Source organism: Nipponia nippon, unplaced genomic scaffold (assembly GCF_047370975.1).
Source record: "Nipponia nippon isolate SJK-2023a ecotype South Korea unplaced genomic scaffold, ASM4737097v1 scaffold_4, whole genome shotgun sequence".
Taxonomy (NCBI): Eukaryota; Metazoa; Chordata; class Aves; order Pelecaniformes; family Threskiornithidae; genus Nipponia; species Nipponia nippon.
Genome location: NW_028262358.1, coordinates 38,683,360 through 38,702,095, shown reverse-complemented (window position 1 = coordinate 38,702,095; position 18,736 = coordinate 38,683,360). Strand labels below are relative to the sequence as shown.

General features: G+C 38.6%; 1 protein-coding gene across 6 annotated transcripts in view; it reads left to right on the top strand.

Moving 5' to 3' along the window:
- Positions 1 to 17,859, top strand: part of CNST (consortin, connexin sorting protein) — a 52,679-nt gene extending 34,820 nt beyond the window's left edge. For 5 of the 6 annotated variants that reach the window (XM_087774905.1, XM_087774907.1, XM_087774906.1 and 2 more), the window contains exons 10-12: positions 2,716 to 3,578; positions 11,526 to 11,661; positions 13,044 to 17,859. In XM_087774905.1, the coding sequence (XP_087631031.1) occupies positions 2,716 to 3,578; positions 11,526 to 11,661; positions 13,044 to 13,249 (1,205 nt within the window). In that variant the 3' untranslated portion in view covers positions 13,250 to 17,859. The remainder of the gene's footprint in view (positions 1 to 2,715; positions 3,579 to 11,525; positions 11,662 to 13,043) is intronic. The other variant, XM_087774902.1, reaches the window with a different exon arrangement.
- Positions 17,860 to 18,736: the final 877 nt, after the last annotated feature.

Sequence of the window (18,736 nt, the reverse complement as noted above, 5' to 3'; positions counted from 1 at the left end):
GAATTAATGATTCCTCTCTCCTGAGGATACAGTGACCAAGAAACAGCTTTATAAGAAGTTGGCTAGTCAAGATTCCTGTGAGAGTCACTGAATTAGTTTTCTGCCCTTCTGAGCAATGGTTGTGAATGGTCTGTTCTGTTACATTTTCCTTTCTGGCAGATTTTCTCTTTGGGTCTACCAACAGAGAGAACTGGGCCCTTAAAGCTATATGTGTATCTTAAAAGATGAGATTTGATACATCTTATATCCATTAATTTCTTCAGTTTCTGACTGGAAGCCTTAATAGCCTTAGTGTTAACTAAAGATAATCAAATTCATGTGTTTCATGAAACCTTTTCTAATTAAATGATTAATTTAATAAAACCTTTAGCATAAGTTTGCAGTGTGTACACATAGACCTGTTTCCAAGGTGGGGAGAAACTGCTTATACCCTGTTTTCTTTTAGGTCATATGGGATTTGTTTTTAAATGGGAAGAGGGGCAAAGATGGAGAAGTGTGAATTCTCCACTGGTAGAATGCCATAGGTCAGTACTCTCTCTGCTAGGCTGTCTTGGATTAACAGGATAAAAAAGTGGTGGCTACAGGTTTCTGTGATGAACAAAGCAAGTGTCAATTTTCAAGTAGCTCTGTTTGGGAAAAAAAAAAAACATTTCTTAAATTACCATAAGTGCTTTTGTTGCTAGAAAATTTTCAGTAGATGCTTTGTTATATCTCTGACAGTCAGAGAAAAATTACTGCCACGCTGGTGGGTACGTCTTCATTTAACTTAGGAAGAAAAAGTATCTTTTCTAATTAAGTATTCAAGTATTTGTCTTAACTTGCCTTGAGTCTACAGTGGGCATGGGTTGTCTAAAGCAGGTGTTTTGAAGTAGGTGTAAAGAAAATATTGAAAGCTGCTGGAAATTTGATGTGGAATGTAACAATGATCATTACATCTCAGTTCCTATATGTCTGTAATTAGATAACAATGCTAGGGTCATTTATTACTTTCTTAGGAATAGATCCCTAAGCTCAAGGGCCACCTTTTATGGTAAAGAATTTGACTTAATTTCCGATTCCATTTAATCTTTGTTGCAACTGGGGCTGCCAGCAAAGATGCCTGTTGTAATGTGGATGTATTGATTAGAAAAAAATGACAGATGGAAACAAAATCTTGTACCAATAATCCCGGCTGTGTTTGAACTCATGACCTATATGTGAAGGACTCGGTATCCCGTTACAAATCCCTTGAGCTATCTACTCATCTGTGTCTAATTTTCAAAAAGTTCCTGTCTCACGCCCATTTCTTCTTTCAGTGTTTTACAGAAGTTAGGTTCCCCGTACCCCTTCTATCTGTTAATGTTGTTATGATTTTTTTTTCTGTATTTTGAGATGGTTAGATATTCTCTTTCAATTTCCAAGCCAGTCTTTTCTACCTTGTATTTCATTATCCTTTAAAATGGGGATAGTTTAGAATTTAATAAAACTGTTCAATACAATGAATTAATGCAAACATTTCTTCAAAGACTAACGAATGTGACCATGTTTCATGTAACAAGTTCAGGAAATTGCTCAGATTTTAAGTGAGGTTTTAACAGGTGAGGAAAGATAAGATTGGCATAGAGATCTTCAGTCATTCTTACGAGAACGTATACAGTTAATAAGGGCATTGTTTGATCTCTTCATTAATGTATTCATAAGACCTTTCTGCTTTTCACTATGACCAAAAAATGCAAATGAATGTTTTCTAGAGGTATTAATTTGTTTGAGGTTATTACTATTACTGTAACACTAGTCCTACTATAACGTAGTCTTAACCTAGCTTTTATTAAAGCATGGAATAAAAGACAGTATCTGTCATAGCTAGCTTGCTTTGATATTCTCCTTTCTCTCTTCATAAGCCTAAAAGGGGAGATTTGGCTTTGAGTGTCTCATAATGGCTAATGTCTAATAATTTTATTGACAACGTGGGCTAACTATCTACTCCTTCATCAGCAGATCATGCTAATAGCAGGTGAATTCACAAGCTATGTAGAATTCCCCTTGTTTCTCTCTGAAATTTCAGATAAGAAAAATCAGTTTGTATTGTAAATGTGAATACAGAAATAAGCTGCATCTGATTGCATTTTTTAATATGTAAACTAACACGTATCCAAAAAGCAATATTTTTTTATGCAGTCCATTATGTAAAATATTGTAATTGGATATTTAATTTAGCATTAACCAAAGGAGCTAATTACCCACTTAAAGGAATTGAATTTAAAAAATTATTAAATTAGTATGACTTCAGCTTCTTTAAAGGAAATGCAGATACTTCCCTGTGTGATAGATAACAGTAGCATCAAAATACAGTTTTCTGTAATTAAGTGCATTTGTCTGAACTCCAGGCCTCCATGAGATGCATAAAATATGCTTTAGAAGAAATGTGGCTGTTCAGAAAGATACTTACATACATATTGCACTTGAAGTATGGGAGTAACTCTTTTCAGGAGGGCACTAAAGCATTTGCTTTGCCTGCAAGAATGTGTGCAAATACTTTGCTGAGTCAGGAGTCAGCTTTTCAGACTACTGAAGAAACTTCTATTCTGACTGGAGCATAAAATACCTGTCCTTTATGGGAGTGCATTTTAAAGCATTAGGTTACAACATTATCAAATCACAGTATACTCTTTCCCCCCTGGGGTGATGCTTTGAATCATTTAAAAACACTGGAACTGTTTTTCCTGTTGCACTTAGGTACTGAAACTTGTCCTGGAGTTGGACCAAAGAAAGAAGATAAACAGCTGAGCACTAGTTCTCCAGGTGAAAACAAAACTGAGAGACAGACAGAGGCAGCAAGCCTTTGGGTAGCTGCAGGAAAGGACCACATGGAGGAGCAGCACTGCAGTGCTGAATCAACATTGGAGCCACACACCCAGTCCACAGGGACAGTGGGCAGGCCTTCTTCAGGCTGTTTATCATCTGGGAATGCCGGTAAAGATAACAGCTTGCAGCTGAGAGAAAGACAGCTCTCTAAGGATGTGGAAAAAATAGAAGGCACAGCTGGGGAGCCTGGAGTGAAAATCCCTCTTGAGCCAATGGTAGATGCTTTGGTTTTAACAGATGCTGATTATATGCCTGCTGATTTGGTTCCTACTGATAAAGATGTGCAAGCTGATAGAAATCTGCTCAGATCAAAACATGCTGCTGGCTCTTCAGAAATTGCTAGTGGCCAGCTTGGAAATAGTGATTTAAAGCAGCTTGATGATGATGAAAAATCTTCACGGGACAGAACTGCATCAAATGTGTGCTCTGGGTGTAATAACGTGTCTGAGCATGAGAGTACTGCCCATTCACAAGTATGCAAGGGAATACAGAGAACAGCAGGACAGGAGGAGAAGGTAAATAACGAAAAGCAAGAAGATTTATTTCTCAGATTTTTAAATGGTAACATAATAGACACTGAAGAATCATTTGCAAACTTAGCAAACCAAGAGGACTTTGACACTGTCCCAGATATTTCACCTGAACGAGCATCTTACAACTCACTGGAAGCTTTATCACTAGATGACAGCTTTTCTTCTCTTGATGAACTTGCAAGAAGGATAGAGATTGCTGAGGTAAATACTGTGAATCCTATAAAATCTTCCATGTTTATCTCAATTGAAATATTTTAGATATTGCCAACTTGAAAATGTGTTAAATATTTCTTCATATATCACTCTTTTTAATCTGAAAAGAAATCTATACTTACTTAATTGTTCTGAGTTAATTCAGAAAAAAAGTTTCTTTTTGTCTGTTCACCTCCTTCTTGATCAGCAGTGCTCTGTGTTTCTAAAAATTAGATTGATTTTTACATATAAGTGTGAACACCTTTTTTTTTATTCTGACAGAGACTGTTAGGAGATGGCCTGACAATTCGTGTTAAATCACAATTTCACGTCAGAGATCTACATAATGCCTATGATGTAACATGTGGTTTGTTTCTATTCATAGAATAAAATTTGCTTTTCTGTGCCTATTCCATATAGGTGAGAACTATGTATGTAATAAAGTGTATATGAACGTATGGGCTTCTAATTTTGCCAAGTTTAGGCAGTATTGTTGTTCAACCAAAACTAAGAAAGAACTTGTAAGCCTGAAGCCACCTTTCTGAAGCACTGCTGATAGGCCACAACAAGGATGAGTGCTTCATAAGCTAAGTTGCTCTTCTGAAAATATAGAAGATTTATTGCTTTGGGACTTTTTTGGAGAGTGTATGATGACATCTTTGCTTTATTTGTCTTCTGGTTTTGGTACATTTGCAACCATGGGACCTTAAAAACTTTTTCTTTAAATGAAAAAGTGAGATTATTGTGAAATGATGTGGTTCCAGATGCTGGAAGGGGAAGACTTGTAAAAACATATCTTCTTAGTTCATCTCTATTTTTAATGCATTTAACAATACAACATCCCTTGGCAATAAAGTAACAGTACTTCTCTATAGATCAGAAGCTAATGCACAGAGGCCAAGAACCCACGATCACTCAGGGACAGCAGCCCTGAGAGATCCATGCTGATGTTATTACATGTTTGGCAAAATCTCCAGAGCTGGAAACAGAGCATTTTGGGTTTTCTCCCTACCTGAACAGCTTCTTATCTCCTTTCCAAGATCATTCATCCTGACCTGTCCCTAAAACACCTTGTCTTTCTGTGGGATGTCAGGAAGTATACCACATACCAGGACTGAGGCCTATGTGCACAAAGCTGTACACAAGCTCTTGACAACATGCAGATGTGGAAACCCACATACATGTTCATACATGTAATCATACTTTTGCACTAAATGCATTGGCTTGTGTTCACTTAGAAGATGGTTTTGAAAAATAGCATTTTGTTGACAGTCTGTGCTACGACCATATATATGTATAACAAGAGTAATTTAAATATCATCCCTCAGGATTAGATTATGTTTGAGCCCACTGAAATTTCAGCATTTTAAGCTACAGGAGAGAACTGTTCTGTTTCATGTAGAAAAATCCTAAACCAATCCTATAGCAACTATTTTTAAATTGCTATGTTTGTGCCATTTGCATTTTAGAAGATGGGATAGGAAGCAGCATATTGATACTGTTAGAAAAATTATGCTTGCATTGATTGGCCTGTGACCGATGATGATGCTTTACAGGGCATCTAGTTTCATTTCTAGTTTGCTATCCCTATGCTAGGACTGCCAGTACTCTGATGGCCAGTTGAGTCTCTGGAGAGGAAACAGTACCTTAAGTCTTTCCATAGTACTTTTTCTGGCCATATAAGGCATAATATTAGCTGGCACTGGTGGGAGTCTTTTTTAATCGTTCTTAGCAAGAGGCCTGTGTTGTGTGTGAGGCAGGGGATTTAAATCATGGAGAAGAGAAGAAGGATTAATCTCAATACCGATTAAAATTTGTAATATGCAGCATCTGGGGCTGTTTTGCAATACCTGAGATTTCTAGGTGCAGCAGGGTGAGTTAAGGACAGCACAGCAGCTTGTATTGTTTCATTATACACCTATGTTTTGTTTTTCCAGTTAATCTTGCCACCTATCATTACTCTAGGGGCTGCTTTTCAGAAGTGGTGGGCACCTACAGTTTACCTGGAAGACACTAGAAATTGAGAAAGTTTGGCACCCCTGAGAAAGCAGCACTGTTAACTTGCTTTCACTGATTTTGTTTTAGTGCTAAAATAAGATTCCACTGATGTTTTGACAAGCAGACTGATCTTTGCACCCAGCCATAATATTTCTTCTTTTCTTGTTCTCCTGATACCTTTGAAGTTGCGTTGTTCAGGCTGTGGCCATCTAATAAGATGGCAATGTTTTCATACAGTAGTTGTGAAAGAAATATGTAGAAAATTCATTGGTAGCCACATGAATGAAATGAAATTAATTACATGAAATGTACCAGTGTGTCAGTAAAAAAAACCCAAAACATACATCAATTTGACTGCGATAAAACTTGTCATGGAGTAAGTAGTTACAAAATTGCCACAAATAAGTTAGAATAGAAGGCAGAAATAAAGATTATTCTGAAATAATCTAGGTACAAAAATCATATGGTAGGACAAAATTTCATTAATATTCTTCAATGGAGGTATAATATTAACATACTGAAAACGGGGAAGGGTTAGTACTTGTGCATGTATTTACAGTTAGGAAGTTTTGTTTGACCCTGTATTGAGATCAAAGAATCAACTCATAGTTCTCTAATTTACATCCTTTATGTCACTTGCTTTTAGTCTACCATTTACAGTAACTAGTTACAAGACTGAAAATCCACTAAATTCTGGCTCTGGCTTTAAATAATTGCAAAACTAAAATAGTACTTTACATATTGTACAGTCCCTTATACTGGGTATTTCTTCACTAGTATAAACCATGCACGACAACGTGAAAATGATGGAAAATCACTGTCATTTTATAGAAACTAGATTCATACAACTAACAAAGAGTTTTGAAGCACAGTCAGCAGTTGGCAGCAACAGATATCAGGAATATATAACCTCTTCTTAGATCTCTTTGCTATCATTTCTGTGAGAATGAAATGACACACCAGCAGTCAAACAAATTGTAACCTCAATAATGTAAGCTGCATTTTGCCATATGAAATAAATGCTTATAACATACACTTTTTATCTGAGTGATGATTAGGGAAATGAGTAAAATCTTAATGTTTTTCCTTATTCAAAAATTATCGTTTGAAGTTTCTTTCAGAAAGCAAAGGTAGTGAGACTCTCTACCACAACAGAAGGTAGCAGCTTTTGGTTGGCACTGTTTGTACACTAAGACTTCTTAAAAGTGCTGAGTATGTACTGACTAGCAGCTGATTTGATTGCAGAAATGAAATCTCCACCTATCTGTACTAGGTCTGGAGACAATGCCGTATTGAGGTCCCCTGTTCTCTTGTACGGCTTGGGTCCTGTAGTTTTGAGTTTGCAAGAATTATGCTTCCATATGAAATGCTTACATGGTATCTGAGCTATTTATTGCTGTATAAAGGAGCCACGGTACTTGCATGGCAAGTGTATTAGCAGAAAAATGGTTAGAGTCCGATGCTGTGGTATGAATACTGAATCTGCTAAGTTAGCTCCTTTTCAAACTCAAATTATTCATGTATCTAATGTATTTTATTAGCTAAGGGGTTTGTCTGCTGCTTATAGCTTAACCCAGGGCAGTCTTGCTTTTTGTGTTTGTCGTACAGTTATGGATTACCTATTTTAAAAAATCTGGTATTGCTAGAAGTAAAACTGTAGGCCTTTGCCAAGTAACTGAATAAGGAATATAGCCCACAGAAGAATACACAAACAAAACTCCTCCTTGAGTAGTTCTCTGCATTCAGACCAAAATAATTCATACAATGAACTTTTGTTCCCAGATCCCAGTTTGCAGTGCCTCCAGTTTTGGGGTTTTTATTTACTTCTGTATGCTACGAATGATTGCAATAGTCAATTTTAATCTCTTTTCTCTAAGATCTTGACGTACACGACCTTGTTTTCATAGTTTTGTCCAATGTGTTTATAAATACATATACACATCATATTTGGTGAAAATACGCATAGTATAAGAAGTTTTTTAATTTTTAATATTTAATATTTTATTAGCAAATGCTGTTTTAAGAAGAGACAGGTAGTTTAATTGGACCTTTTTTTTTTTCCTTCTTATTTTGCAGCCAAGATATTAAACTTTATCCAAAAAAAGATTAAAACTTTTCTGTGAAGCAGAAGCACTTTGTATTAATAGTGGTAAAAAGAGAAAAGCTAAAATATTTAACAGAGTTTCGATAAACCAACAGTCATTGATGCTTTCCTTTTTGACTGTTGGTCAAAATGCCAGCACATACCTGTATGCCATTTTCAGTTCCTGTACAGCAATTATAAAAGCTCCGTGAAGGCCAGCAGAGTTACATAGATGCTCCCAAGAGCATCTTTTGTTAATTATCTAACATAGGATTAAGAAAACGTTCGATGTTTCAACAGGGTCCTTTATGTAACACAGGGCTGTTTGCAGTGCAGCCTGGTGCAAGCCTACATTTTTCCTCCTGTGGTTCAAGTCCAGCAGAGGCTTGACTTGTGGTCAACTGTATTAACCACAGTTCCCTCATTAACTTCCAGTTTAAATAATGTATTCTGCCTTTTTAAATTACTCCTGCCTCCTAAAGACTGGGATGGAACACTTCAAGTCTTGCATGGCAGCTAATTCCCCCTCCTTGAATGTTTAATTAATGGGAGATGGATCTGATACAATCAGTTTGTATATTTCTTTGAAATCTTTCTAAATGAAAACTTCTTCACCAAAAGGGTAGTGAGGCACTGGAACAGGCTGCCCAGGGAAGTGGTTGAGTCTCCATCCCTGGAGGTATTTAAAAGAAGGGTAGACGTGGTGCTCGAGGACCTGGTTTAGTGGTGGACTTGGCAGTGCTAGGTTAACGGTTGGACTCGATGATCTTAAGGGTCTTTTCCAACCTTAACGATTCTATGATTCTAAAGGTATGGTAGAAAAATACATTTACAGTAGTTTTAATTGAATGAGATTTTATTTGTAGCAAGACAGACCCTATGCTTACATGTCAGTCTTACTTTCAGTAATGACGTTTTTATGACTGAAAATAAGAAAAATAAAATGCGGTGATGTTTGCATTAAATATTTTTGAGCTGCCATTGAGAGTATGGTAGAAAAGGAGGTGTAAATATTGCTTTATGCAGAATTACATATGTTTGTATTTGTATTTGCATTTTAACAATAAACTGTATCCTGATTAGGAGGCATAGCTTTGTAGGTCCTTTGCAGAACAAACCAAAAACCTTAATTACGTGACTCGTGAAATTCAAGGGCAGATGAAATATTCTAGGTATGAATTACATATCATGTAAAGGGGGCATTCTTAAAAATATAGTCTATGGCTTGTGTTGGGACAGGAGAGTAGGAGAGTAACACTAGCCACACTGATTTTATTGCAAAATCAAAAGTCCTTGCTCCCCCTTTTTAAGCAAAAGATGTTCAAAATAGAGAAACCTGTGCTGTGTCGATTAGTTCTTTATACATTTAGAAGTAAATCCTGAAACAGCCATGTAGGCTGACAGGGAAAGTAAATGAGCCTCATTGTAGCAAGACTTTCCTTCACAAGCCTTTTATATAACTGTAATCACTGAAATACACATTTCCACATAATCCTGTCAAAGATAGCCTTCTGGTTTTAAGCTTGGAGAAGACAGAGCTTGTGACACAGTCATTTAAAAACTACCAAGAGCCAACAGACAAAATGAAGTGTCTCAGTTTGAAATGACTACTTGCAGAACGGACCACCACATACTAATCTTAGGGCAGACCAGTACAAACGCCCCGCTGGCCTGGGGTGACATTCCCGCCAAGTGCAGTCTGAGCCACTTGCGAACACGTGTGGTGGGCGACAGCTAGCCTGCTGCGTGGGTGGCGTGGGAGGAGCCATTGATCCGCTTTATGAAAGCAATGCCGTACACAGAAGCTTAAAATAGTCTACTCTTTTAAAGCACATAATTTCATCTCTGCCCTCCCAAATAAATAAGTCAAATTAATGCACTCCTATACAATCCCCCGTCCTTTTCACAACAAGGAAGCATAAGTGTTGATTTTCTGGCTAGCCTGATAAATTTTCATGGCAGTTCTGCAAGGCCAATTTGACATTACCAGTAGAAGCTTTACCCCAGTGCACTTGTCTGTTGTGATGAGACACTTGTGGGCTATTACTTCTAGTTCATTTGTGCCAAATAGTGATCCTCCATATGTTGACTTAAAGGATTTCTTTCCACCACCTCCACACTTTCACTACTTTGTAGGTACTTGATTGCATTGTTTCATTAAATAATCCATTCAAGCTCTCGAGCGGATAATCAAAAGGGAAAGTGAATGCCGAAAGGGCAAGTGTGGCAGAGATCAATTTTATCCTCTCAGTTGTGATCTGGGGAAAAATTGTTAGACTGTTATTGTTAGACTGTTAGGCATATACCCACAGTGACCAACTCTGAGTTGTTCAGGGCAACATTATTTGTCCAGTTGAGGGCTACAAAATACTGACAGACTAGAGACCTGCAAATGTAATTGCCACATTTAACAGTTAAAACGTTGCAAACGCCAAATGCAATAGTTGGTACAGTGCCTATTGGATTATGCTCTGCGTTTCGCTGTGTTCAATGCACCATCTCTCCGATTACAGCATGCATTGCTGCATTACATAGGCTTGTAGCATGAAGCAAGTTTAGGGGCATAAGTTATGAAGTCACTTGGTTTCTGTTTTTCTACAGCTCTTATAATTGCAATGCTAACCAGTTTTTATGCATGGTCTTCTAACTTGATTAGATTATGGGGAGAGTTAAGCAGTCAGTTGTCTGCAACTACAGTGTTATCTGGAAAGTTGCTTTTTTTCCACTTTGAGTTTTTGTGAAAATTATAGGCATTTGGGGTCATCTGCTACATAGATGAGTTGCAAACTCAGTTGCAAATGTGATATGTTTTCTTATCTGTAGCATCAATGTATACAGATTACTTTTCAATTTAACAAATGTTATTGCTGATCTACAGAGTAAGTTTTTAAAAGTGCTACTTAGATTTATGAAGAGATGACTAAGACTTTTTTCAGGTAAAGGTGATCTCAAGGTAAAAAAGGGCATGTCTAAATATGCTTCCCATTTTAATTTCTGTTTATTTCTAGCACACTGGGAGCTGCTTGCTTAGAAAAGCATTTTTCTCCTGATACTTCCCCTGCTTTCATTTCTCTAATAAGTAGGAAATTACAGACTGCTCAGGCTGACGTAACATCCTAGTATAGCTTAGCATATACCCTTGCAGCTGAGCCAAATGCTGTAGCAAAGGAAAGAGAAGTTACGGTTTATTGACTTGTTGACTGTATTGCTGTTTGTGCAAGCTGTCTGGGTGACCAGCTTGTAGGGAACAATTTTGAACTGCCGCTGTATCCAGAGAGCTTATTACAAGGTGGAGCTGGAATCTATCCAGAGCATTGAAGCTCTTTTTCCCTGCTGTTATCTCTTTTTGGTTTTGTGGCCCCACTGTAGCTTGTTGTCCACCCTGGGGGAACCAATTGCAATGCTGGAAAATTAATCTCTCAATAAGTATTTGATAGTCTCTGCAGGATTTTATCTTTGGAGAGGCAGCAGCAGTGTGTCATTGACTTCTTACTGCCCTCTGATGATGACGTTTTTGACAGGAACCCTCCTCACCACTGCCCCAGCCCCTGTGTTTTAATAACGTGAGCTTACAAAGGAACTGTTGCAGTGAATACAAAGAATGATCCAAACAGTAAATGTATGTGTATTTAACTTTGATAGGAATTAAGGGCAAGTAGTGTCAGCAAACAGCAGAATGATACTGCAGCTGTCCTGCATGTTAAGGAATTGATGTATTCAGGAAGGAGGTTTCAGGAGTGCTGCAATGTTTAAGAAGAGTAGACTGGAAACCATTTTTAACTGTTTAGCTCATTTCCTCCTTAAAGTCATTGTTAAATAGATCTTATGCTTGGATTTCTCACATCTCTTGTGCCACTCACTGTCTTTCCTGATAGATTGCCCCAGCAGAAGGTTTAGTGTCTATACTAAAGAAGAGAGATGACAGAGAAGGAAAAACAATTGTTCAAGCCCAGCAAAGGCAAACAAAGAGAAGAGTGCGATTCCAAGAAATGGAAGACACATTGGATCAAGGTAATTTAAAGCTGTTAATTCATGGGTTGCACTCTTGGGGTGCAAATGATGTTGATCTTTTTGTTCACAAGAGCAAAGTGGGCATTCATTGTACATACTGTCTTGGCTTTTTAAAACTTAATCAAGTAATAAGTGAAGGTGATTGATCAAAGATTATTCTATGCCAGGTTTGGGTAACAAGGCTACAGGAGGATACAGTAAGTACACTTCTGTTCTAAAGGTCAGTTGAGACTGAAGCCACAGGGATTTTCCTCTGGCTGAATGATTTGCGAGTGACATCGAATGGATGTCCTTTCATTAATGTTTAGAGCTTAAAGGTGGGAGGTGTAGGCTTTCTCCCTAAATCTAATCTATGTAGGTAGAGGGGTGCAAAAGAAACACGTCTGTTGTGCTTTGTCCACAGGTAGCTTTCCAACCCTTTCTACCAGACCATGGGATTGGAGGGTGTCAGATTTTAACTTTGCTTTGTAATTAAACATCTGTATATATTTGCTAGCTGTCATTAAATATGGCTAAACACCTTAGTGCCTTTTTGATGGGCTAATAGCCTTATAAGAAATACAGTACACTATTTTGTTATGCTTTTCTTGGAATTTAAGATCTCTATTATTCACACTAAAGAGATGTTAAGAAAAATACTTCTGGTTACTAATGATAGTACTTTCTATATCCACTGTGTGTGCCAGCCACTAAACCCCAGGCAACACTACAGGCTGGGGGAAGAGTGGCTGGCAAGCTGCCTGGCAGAAAAGGACCTGGGGCTGCTGGTCGACAGCTGGCTCAATATGAGCCAGTAGTGTGTCCAGGTGGCCAAGCATCCTGTCTTGCATCAGAAATAGTGTGGCCAGCAGGACTAGGGAAGTGATCATCCCCCTGTATTCGGCACTGGGTGAGGCTGCACCTCGAATCCTGTGTTCAGTTTTGGGCCCCTCACTACAAGAAGGACATTGAGGTGCTGGAGCATGTCCAAAGAAGGGCAACAAAGCGGGTGAAGGGTTGAGAGCACAAGTCTTATGAGGAGTGGCTGAGGGAGCTGGGGTTGTTTAGTCTGGAGAAGAGGAGGCTGAGGGGAGACCTTATTGCTCTCTACAACTGCCTGAAAGGAGGCTGTAGCGAGGTGGGAGTCGGTCTCTTCTCCCAAGTAACAAGTGATAGGACGAGAGGAAATGGCTTCAAGTTGCGCCAGGGCAGGTTTAGGTTGGATGTTAGGAAAAACTTCTTGACTGAAAGGGTTGTCAATTGAGTCCCCATCCCTGGAGGTATTTAAAAGGTGTGTGGATGTGGACCCATTCATGGTAGAAACCTATGTCAGATTTTCTCACGTGCGTTCATATTGCTTTGTAGATCATCCTTTTTCACCTTTTCTGCTCTTATATTTACAGATGAAGTAGCTGGTGGCTCCTGTATTTTGCTGATCCTGCTGTGCATAGCAACTGTTTTCCTTAGCATTGGAGGAACTGCATTGTACTGCACCTTTGGTGACATGGAATCCCCTGTGTGTACTGATTTTGCAGCCAACATGGATTTCTATTATACCCAGATATTGCAGCGTATGGAAGAACTTAAACACTGGATAGCCTTTTCATAGTTGAAATGAGCGGAGACAGCACATTGAGAGCTCACCAATGGTTACTGGAGAGGGTATAAAAAATTGTGATTTCAAGTTCTCTAACACTTGCCACCTGCAGGTGATGTGTATTTTATGACGTACTTACACTTTTACTTAGAAATCAAGAAAATTCTAGTTTAGCAATCAGGTGGCAAAATGTTCACATCTTAAGCTGTAGCAGTGTGGTATGGGAGAATAAAAAGTTATTCTCTTCACCCTTTTGAGAGTAGGCAAGTAGCTTTTCGACAACTTCAGCAAGCGAAGAAGAAAGAAGAATATTGACTGTCTTCTATATGCTCTCCCATTGCCACACATCGTGTAAGCAATCTCTGGAAGCTTAGTAAAAGGACAGCTTTAATTTACAGCTGTTTGTGCAAAGGTGTTGCCTCCAGCTATCATGCAATAAGTCTGTGTTTTATGGAAACGTTATTTTTCTGCTAAGTCTTAGTATTTTTCTCCATTTTAATTCTCCTGGTGAGCCATGTAATTATTTGGGTGGAGTGAGAAGAGTGCAGTGGCATTCACGGAGCCCTCATTTGGTGATTAACAGGCTGACCCTGTATTTTATAGCTTACGGTGAATATCATGAGTGGGATAAATCTGCTGGCAGATTTCACTAAATTTCCTGGAACTTTACTCCCGGTATTGTGTGGCTGTTTTAGAAGTGGAAGGTTAAAAAAAGAAATCATTGGTCTTACCAAACACAGAAACAAAAGTAAGATAAACACCTTAAATTATTCATGTTAAATAGTAAAGTGGCTTTGGCCAATTTTAAAGCACCTGGTAGCAGGTGTGGGGCTAACTGGGTTTTCTGTCCAGCTGTGTCACTGACTTGCAGTAATGACTTTGTGCCTCAGCTTCTCCTCCATAAATGGGGAATAATGATCCTTGCCTTTGTGAATATTTATTGCAATTAGGGCTCATGTCTGATTCATCCCAGATGAGTGCACAGGATCACTGAACTGTGTGGCTGCCGCCTCTCTCAAGGAGTGAATGCTTATACAAAGTGGGACTGATCCAACAGAAGAGATTCAGAGGCTCACTGCAGATCCACAGCATGTTAGTAGTCCCGGGCACTCGCTCCAGCAGATAAAGCACATTTGCATCTGTTTGCCCTGCGGTTCTGAGACACGTATTGTAAAATCTATTCTTTTTCTATCAGCTATACAAAAAAATTTAAATCAGTACAAAGAGTAATTTTAAATGGGTATTTCTATCACTTGGTGCTCAGCCCTCCCTGCGTGGTATGTAAGAGAAACACTGACGTGACTGTGAAGGTGAGAATTAGATATACGGGCCTTTGGCCCACACTCTGGTCAAAATGTGGCAACTGTTCTTGCACAGAGCATGATGGCCCAGCCCTGCTGAAGGTGCTAGTGTGAAATGATTCCTTTACACCTCAGGAAACAGCATTTTTGAGGGGTCCACTTCACTCCACTCCATGATTTCCTGCTTACTAATGTTGTATGATGCAGTGTGTTCAGGTTTAGAATATTATTTTGTAAAATACTATGAAATGAAATCTTCAAGAGATTGCTCAGAATTATAACATTAAATGATCATGCTTTCTGGCATTTGCAAGCAAACTGTCCCTCTAGTGAGCTTGATTGTCCCTAACGCACTGTTACACTTAATGAGTTTTTAAAGTGAAAGTTAAAATCACCTTTTTTCTATAATAAATTGCATGTATGATTTCTCTTTTTGTTTTCACTGCAGAGGCCTAGTTTATTTATACCTTAGGAGCCTCATGTGCAGCTTCATATTAAACTAGCAAGTTTAAAATGCCCAAATTAATGAAAACTTTTGCTTTCAGAATGAAACTTGAGAATGGTAGTTTGGTATATTTTTTGTTTGTTGTCCTCAGAGTATTATAATGCTGGGCTAATCTAAAGGAGAAAGGGAAAGACACTTTTGTATTTTAAAGTGTTACTGGCTGGTTCAGTTTATTATTTGAAGTCTGGGTTTGTTTATTTATTTAGTTTTTCATTTAAAGAGAATCTTAATTTTCTTTTTTTAGTAATTTACTCAGAGTAATTAAAAAGCATGCATTCAGTTAAAATACGTATTTGTAGTGACTGTGTAGTTAGAATATATTTTGGGTTTCTGTAACTTTGCATTGAGTGTTTCAAGATATTAATTTTATTCTTAAAGAGACAACTGTTGATTTCAGCTTAAAAAAATCTTTTTAAGTTTTTGTGCACTTCATCACCAAAAAGATCAAGAGGTATATATAGAACTATTTATTCAAAAGTATATCAGATATGGAGATCAAAGATCCTCTACTTCTAGGTTCATTTAATTAAAACTATTTTAAAATAATTATTTTATTTAAAACTGTAAAGCCATTTAAAGTCAAAGCAATTTTTAATAAGCAGTTCAGTTTAAAATCAGTGGTCCAAATCCTGGTATGTCCACTTTGTGCTATATTCCCAGTGCAAAGACTCACTAGTATCAGCAGAACTGCCTACAAGATCATGAAGAGGTTGGGCACCACTCTACCAACATGTACCCAATGAAAAACGAGCGGCCAGGCGTTCTGTGTAACTCAGCTACCTTACACTTGTGTTGTAGCTTGGAGCATCTCTCCAGCCTTCCCAGCCTATGCCAAGGTACCACACCTGCAAAGGCTCTCAGGATTTGAGGGAGCAGAAGGGGCGCATGTGCACAGGCTGCACGGCTCCTGATGTGAGCTGTTCACTCCTCGGTTGCAACCAAGTGGTTGGATCTGCATCTAATTTCTGTTGGCATTCCTTTATAAAAAGCTGATGGAACTAATTCTTGCTTCACGTGACAAGTCTGTTAGTGCAAATAGTTTGCATGGTCTGTAGTACATTATCAAACTTTCAGCTACCAACGTAACAAAATTTGCTTTGCATTGAACTCTTGCGTTGAAGAGTGCGCGGGTAGGCCTGATGTTGGCCTTCCTATATGCTCTGTTCTCTTTAGATTGCTGGTGACATTGCCTCCGCCTGGGTGACCTGAGGGGTTAGCATCTTACAGTCAGGTAAATCCAAGCTAAAAGAAACCGTTGATGTGAACAGTTATTCCTCTTGTCTGAGTATTGTGAGGTAAAATAATACTGAGCAACAGCTAAGATGGTTATAAGTAGGAAGAAAACAGAGGAAAAAGGCTCTTTCTTTCCCCTTTTGTGCATTTTAAAGCCCTTTGTGTATAAGTTTTTATTTATTATGTTTCTTTCCCTGCCACTGTCTGTATGGCCGTTCTGCTTGGCAGTAGGGGAAACATACTATGCCAGCATAAAACAATTTGTAGTTGGTAGGAAAATTAAGGGAATAGTTCAGTACTTGACAGCAGTTAAAAGTAATTTCTTAAAATATGACTGGACTTCAGGCTGATAGTGTAGCTTCAAAGAAGTTGTGGCCACTTAATCACTTGCAGCATTCTGCTAGAAACCCCCACCTTCCAGTTTATTCTTTGAGCATAATTATTTTGAAGAGATTCTCACAACAGAGAAAAATCAACAAGACCTTTGATGCAGATTCAGCATACGCTGCCAAAAAGAGCTTTCTGGTGACATAATTAACACCCTCACCCCAAATAGCATAGACTACACCAAGAAAAGCACTGTGCTCTGGCGTAGCCACACTATACTACGGGCTTGTTTTTCAAAACAGTGACAGTAAGGAAGCAGATATTCCACAGCCCAGATATGCCAGCAGAAGTTTGTAATCTAGACGTAGCCCATGTTTTAAAATTTTTGCAATATCTTTGCTTTCATACTTGGAAAATGCATAGCCCTGGTGACAAGCAGTAGGAAGTTGTCTAACGAAGAGAGAAACCCTTGATTAGGGTTTGGGGGAGTAAAGGCAAGCTTGAACTATCAAATAAGCAGGGTAGACTGGAAGTCCAGATTCATGTGTGACTGAGTACTATTCCACTCAATAACCTAAGGGGATGTTACCCTGCTAAGAAAACATCTTTGCCTACTTTGTACTGTAATGTAAAACCAAGACCACCTGAAAGCACAAAAAACTATTTGTAACAAATTTAACTTAAGCTTCCTTTAGCAAAAGGAGTAAATAATTGTGTTTGAAACCATCACCCAAGCTTGTAATTTAAATACTGTAGCAAACAAAAAAATAAAAAATAAAAACTGTCCCAAAGAAAATATATGAACCTTTTTGGGTACTGTGATTTCTAAATGTATAAAAAGTCTGAGAAGATTTTCTGTGAAATTCAAGTAAATGAGCAGTACCTCCAATAAGAATTTCATGGTCAAACCGAAACCAGAATGGAAAATGAGGATAAAATGCATAAGGTTTGCTTTGGGTTTTGGTGTAATGTAGTTTTCCTGGGTGGGTTGGTTTGTCTTTGCTTTAACAGCTAAATGAAAACGCAGCTTCCTCACAGAGCCTGGTTCCTCTAGACAGGTGGGTTTAAAGTACTAAAATGTTGCCTTGCTGCATCGTTCTGAAAACAAATTGGCAGGCGGCAAGTTTCAGAAATCCTAGTAACTGGGTGGGTGACCTGGATAGTGGTCACAGGCCAGTCTGCTCTTTGAGTTCAATTAAATAAATAAAAAAAGCCCAATTCCAACTCAGCCCAGCCCAGCAGCCTCTGATTTGAACAGAAGCACTACATTGTGTAACATCCCCCACCTTGGCTCTTCCCCCAAAAGCCACGGAATGAGGCCAACCAGAATTTTAGACTGCTAAAACAGTAGTGAAATCCTAAGAGAAAATGAGGCAGTTTTATACATTTTGTTTTGGTTTTGTTATCTTTGTGTTGTTTTCAAGTTGTTCTTCACAGTCAGAAAAAGTGAGAAACAATAAGAGATTTTCATACAACTTCATTGAAGCTTGTGAGAAGCTTGTGAAGCTTACCTCACAGCACCAGACTAAGTCATAACATAATATCTGGCAACCTGGAGGTGTGGCCTAAGGGTGGTCTTTATGTGTAGAAATAAATTGCTGCTGTGAACAGTTCTTCTGTAAAGACTGGCATCTGGTTTCAGGAAGACAAGCAGCTGATCTTCCACTTCTGAGTCTTGATCTGACTCCTGACCAGAAGCATTGGGAATCCTGAGGAACCTGGATGGGCTTCTAGAACTGGTCAGTAAACTCTTTTGTCCAAAAGAGAGGCTTTGCCTTAGGCTTCGGCTTTGTAGACACAGCTGTGCTGATTCAGTACTACTACTACAGACTGAGTTCACTGAATCTGTCAGTCACTGTTTTCATTCCTTGGTTCTCCTCAACAACCTTCTTGTGAACAGTCTTCTGTCCCTGCCTTTATGAGGAGCTGCTGCAGGCTCTATCCATGTCTTCATCCCAGTTGAGTCCCCTTTTATTCCTTCTGTCTCCCTCCCCCTTTACAGTTTCTTTCCCAGTATGAAATAGCATGTGTTCTACCGTTCATAGGATCATAAGGTAATTGAGTTAGGAAGGGACCTCAGAAAGTCTCTAGTCCAACCTTCTGCTCAAGGCAGGGTCAGCTGAGATCAGACCC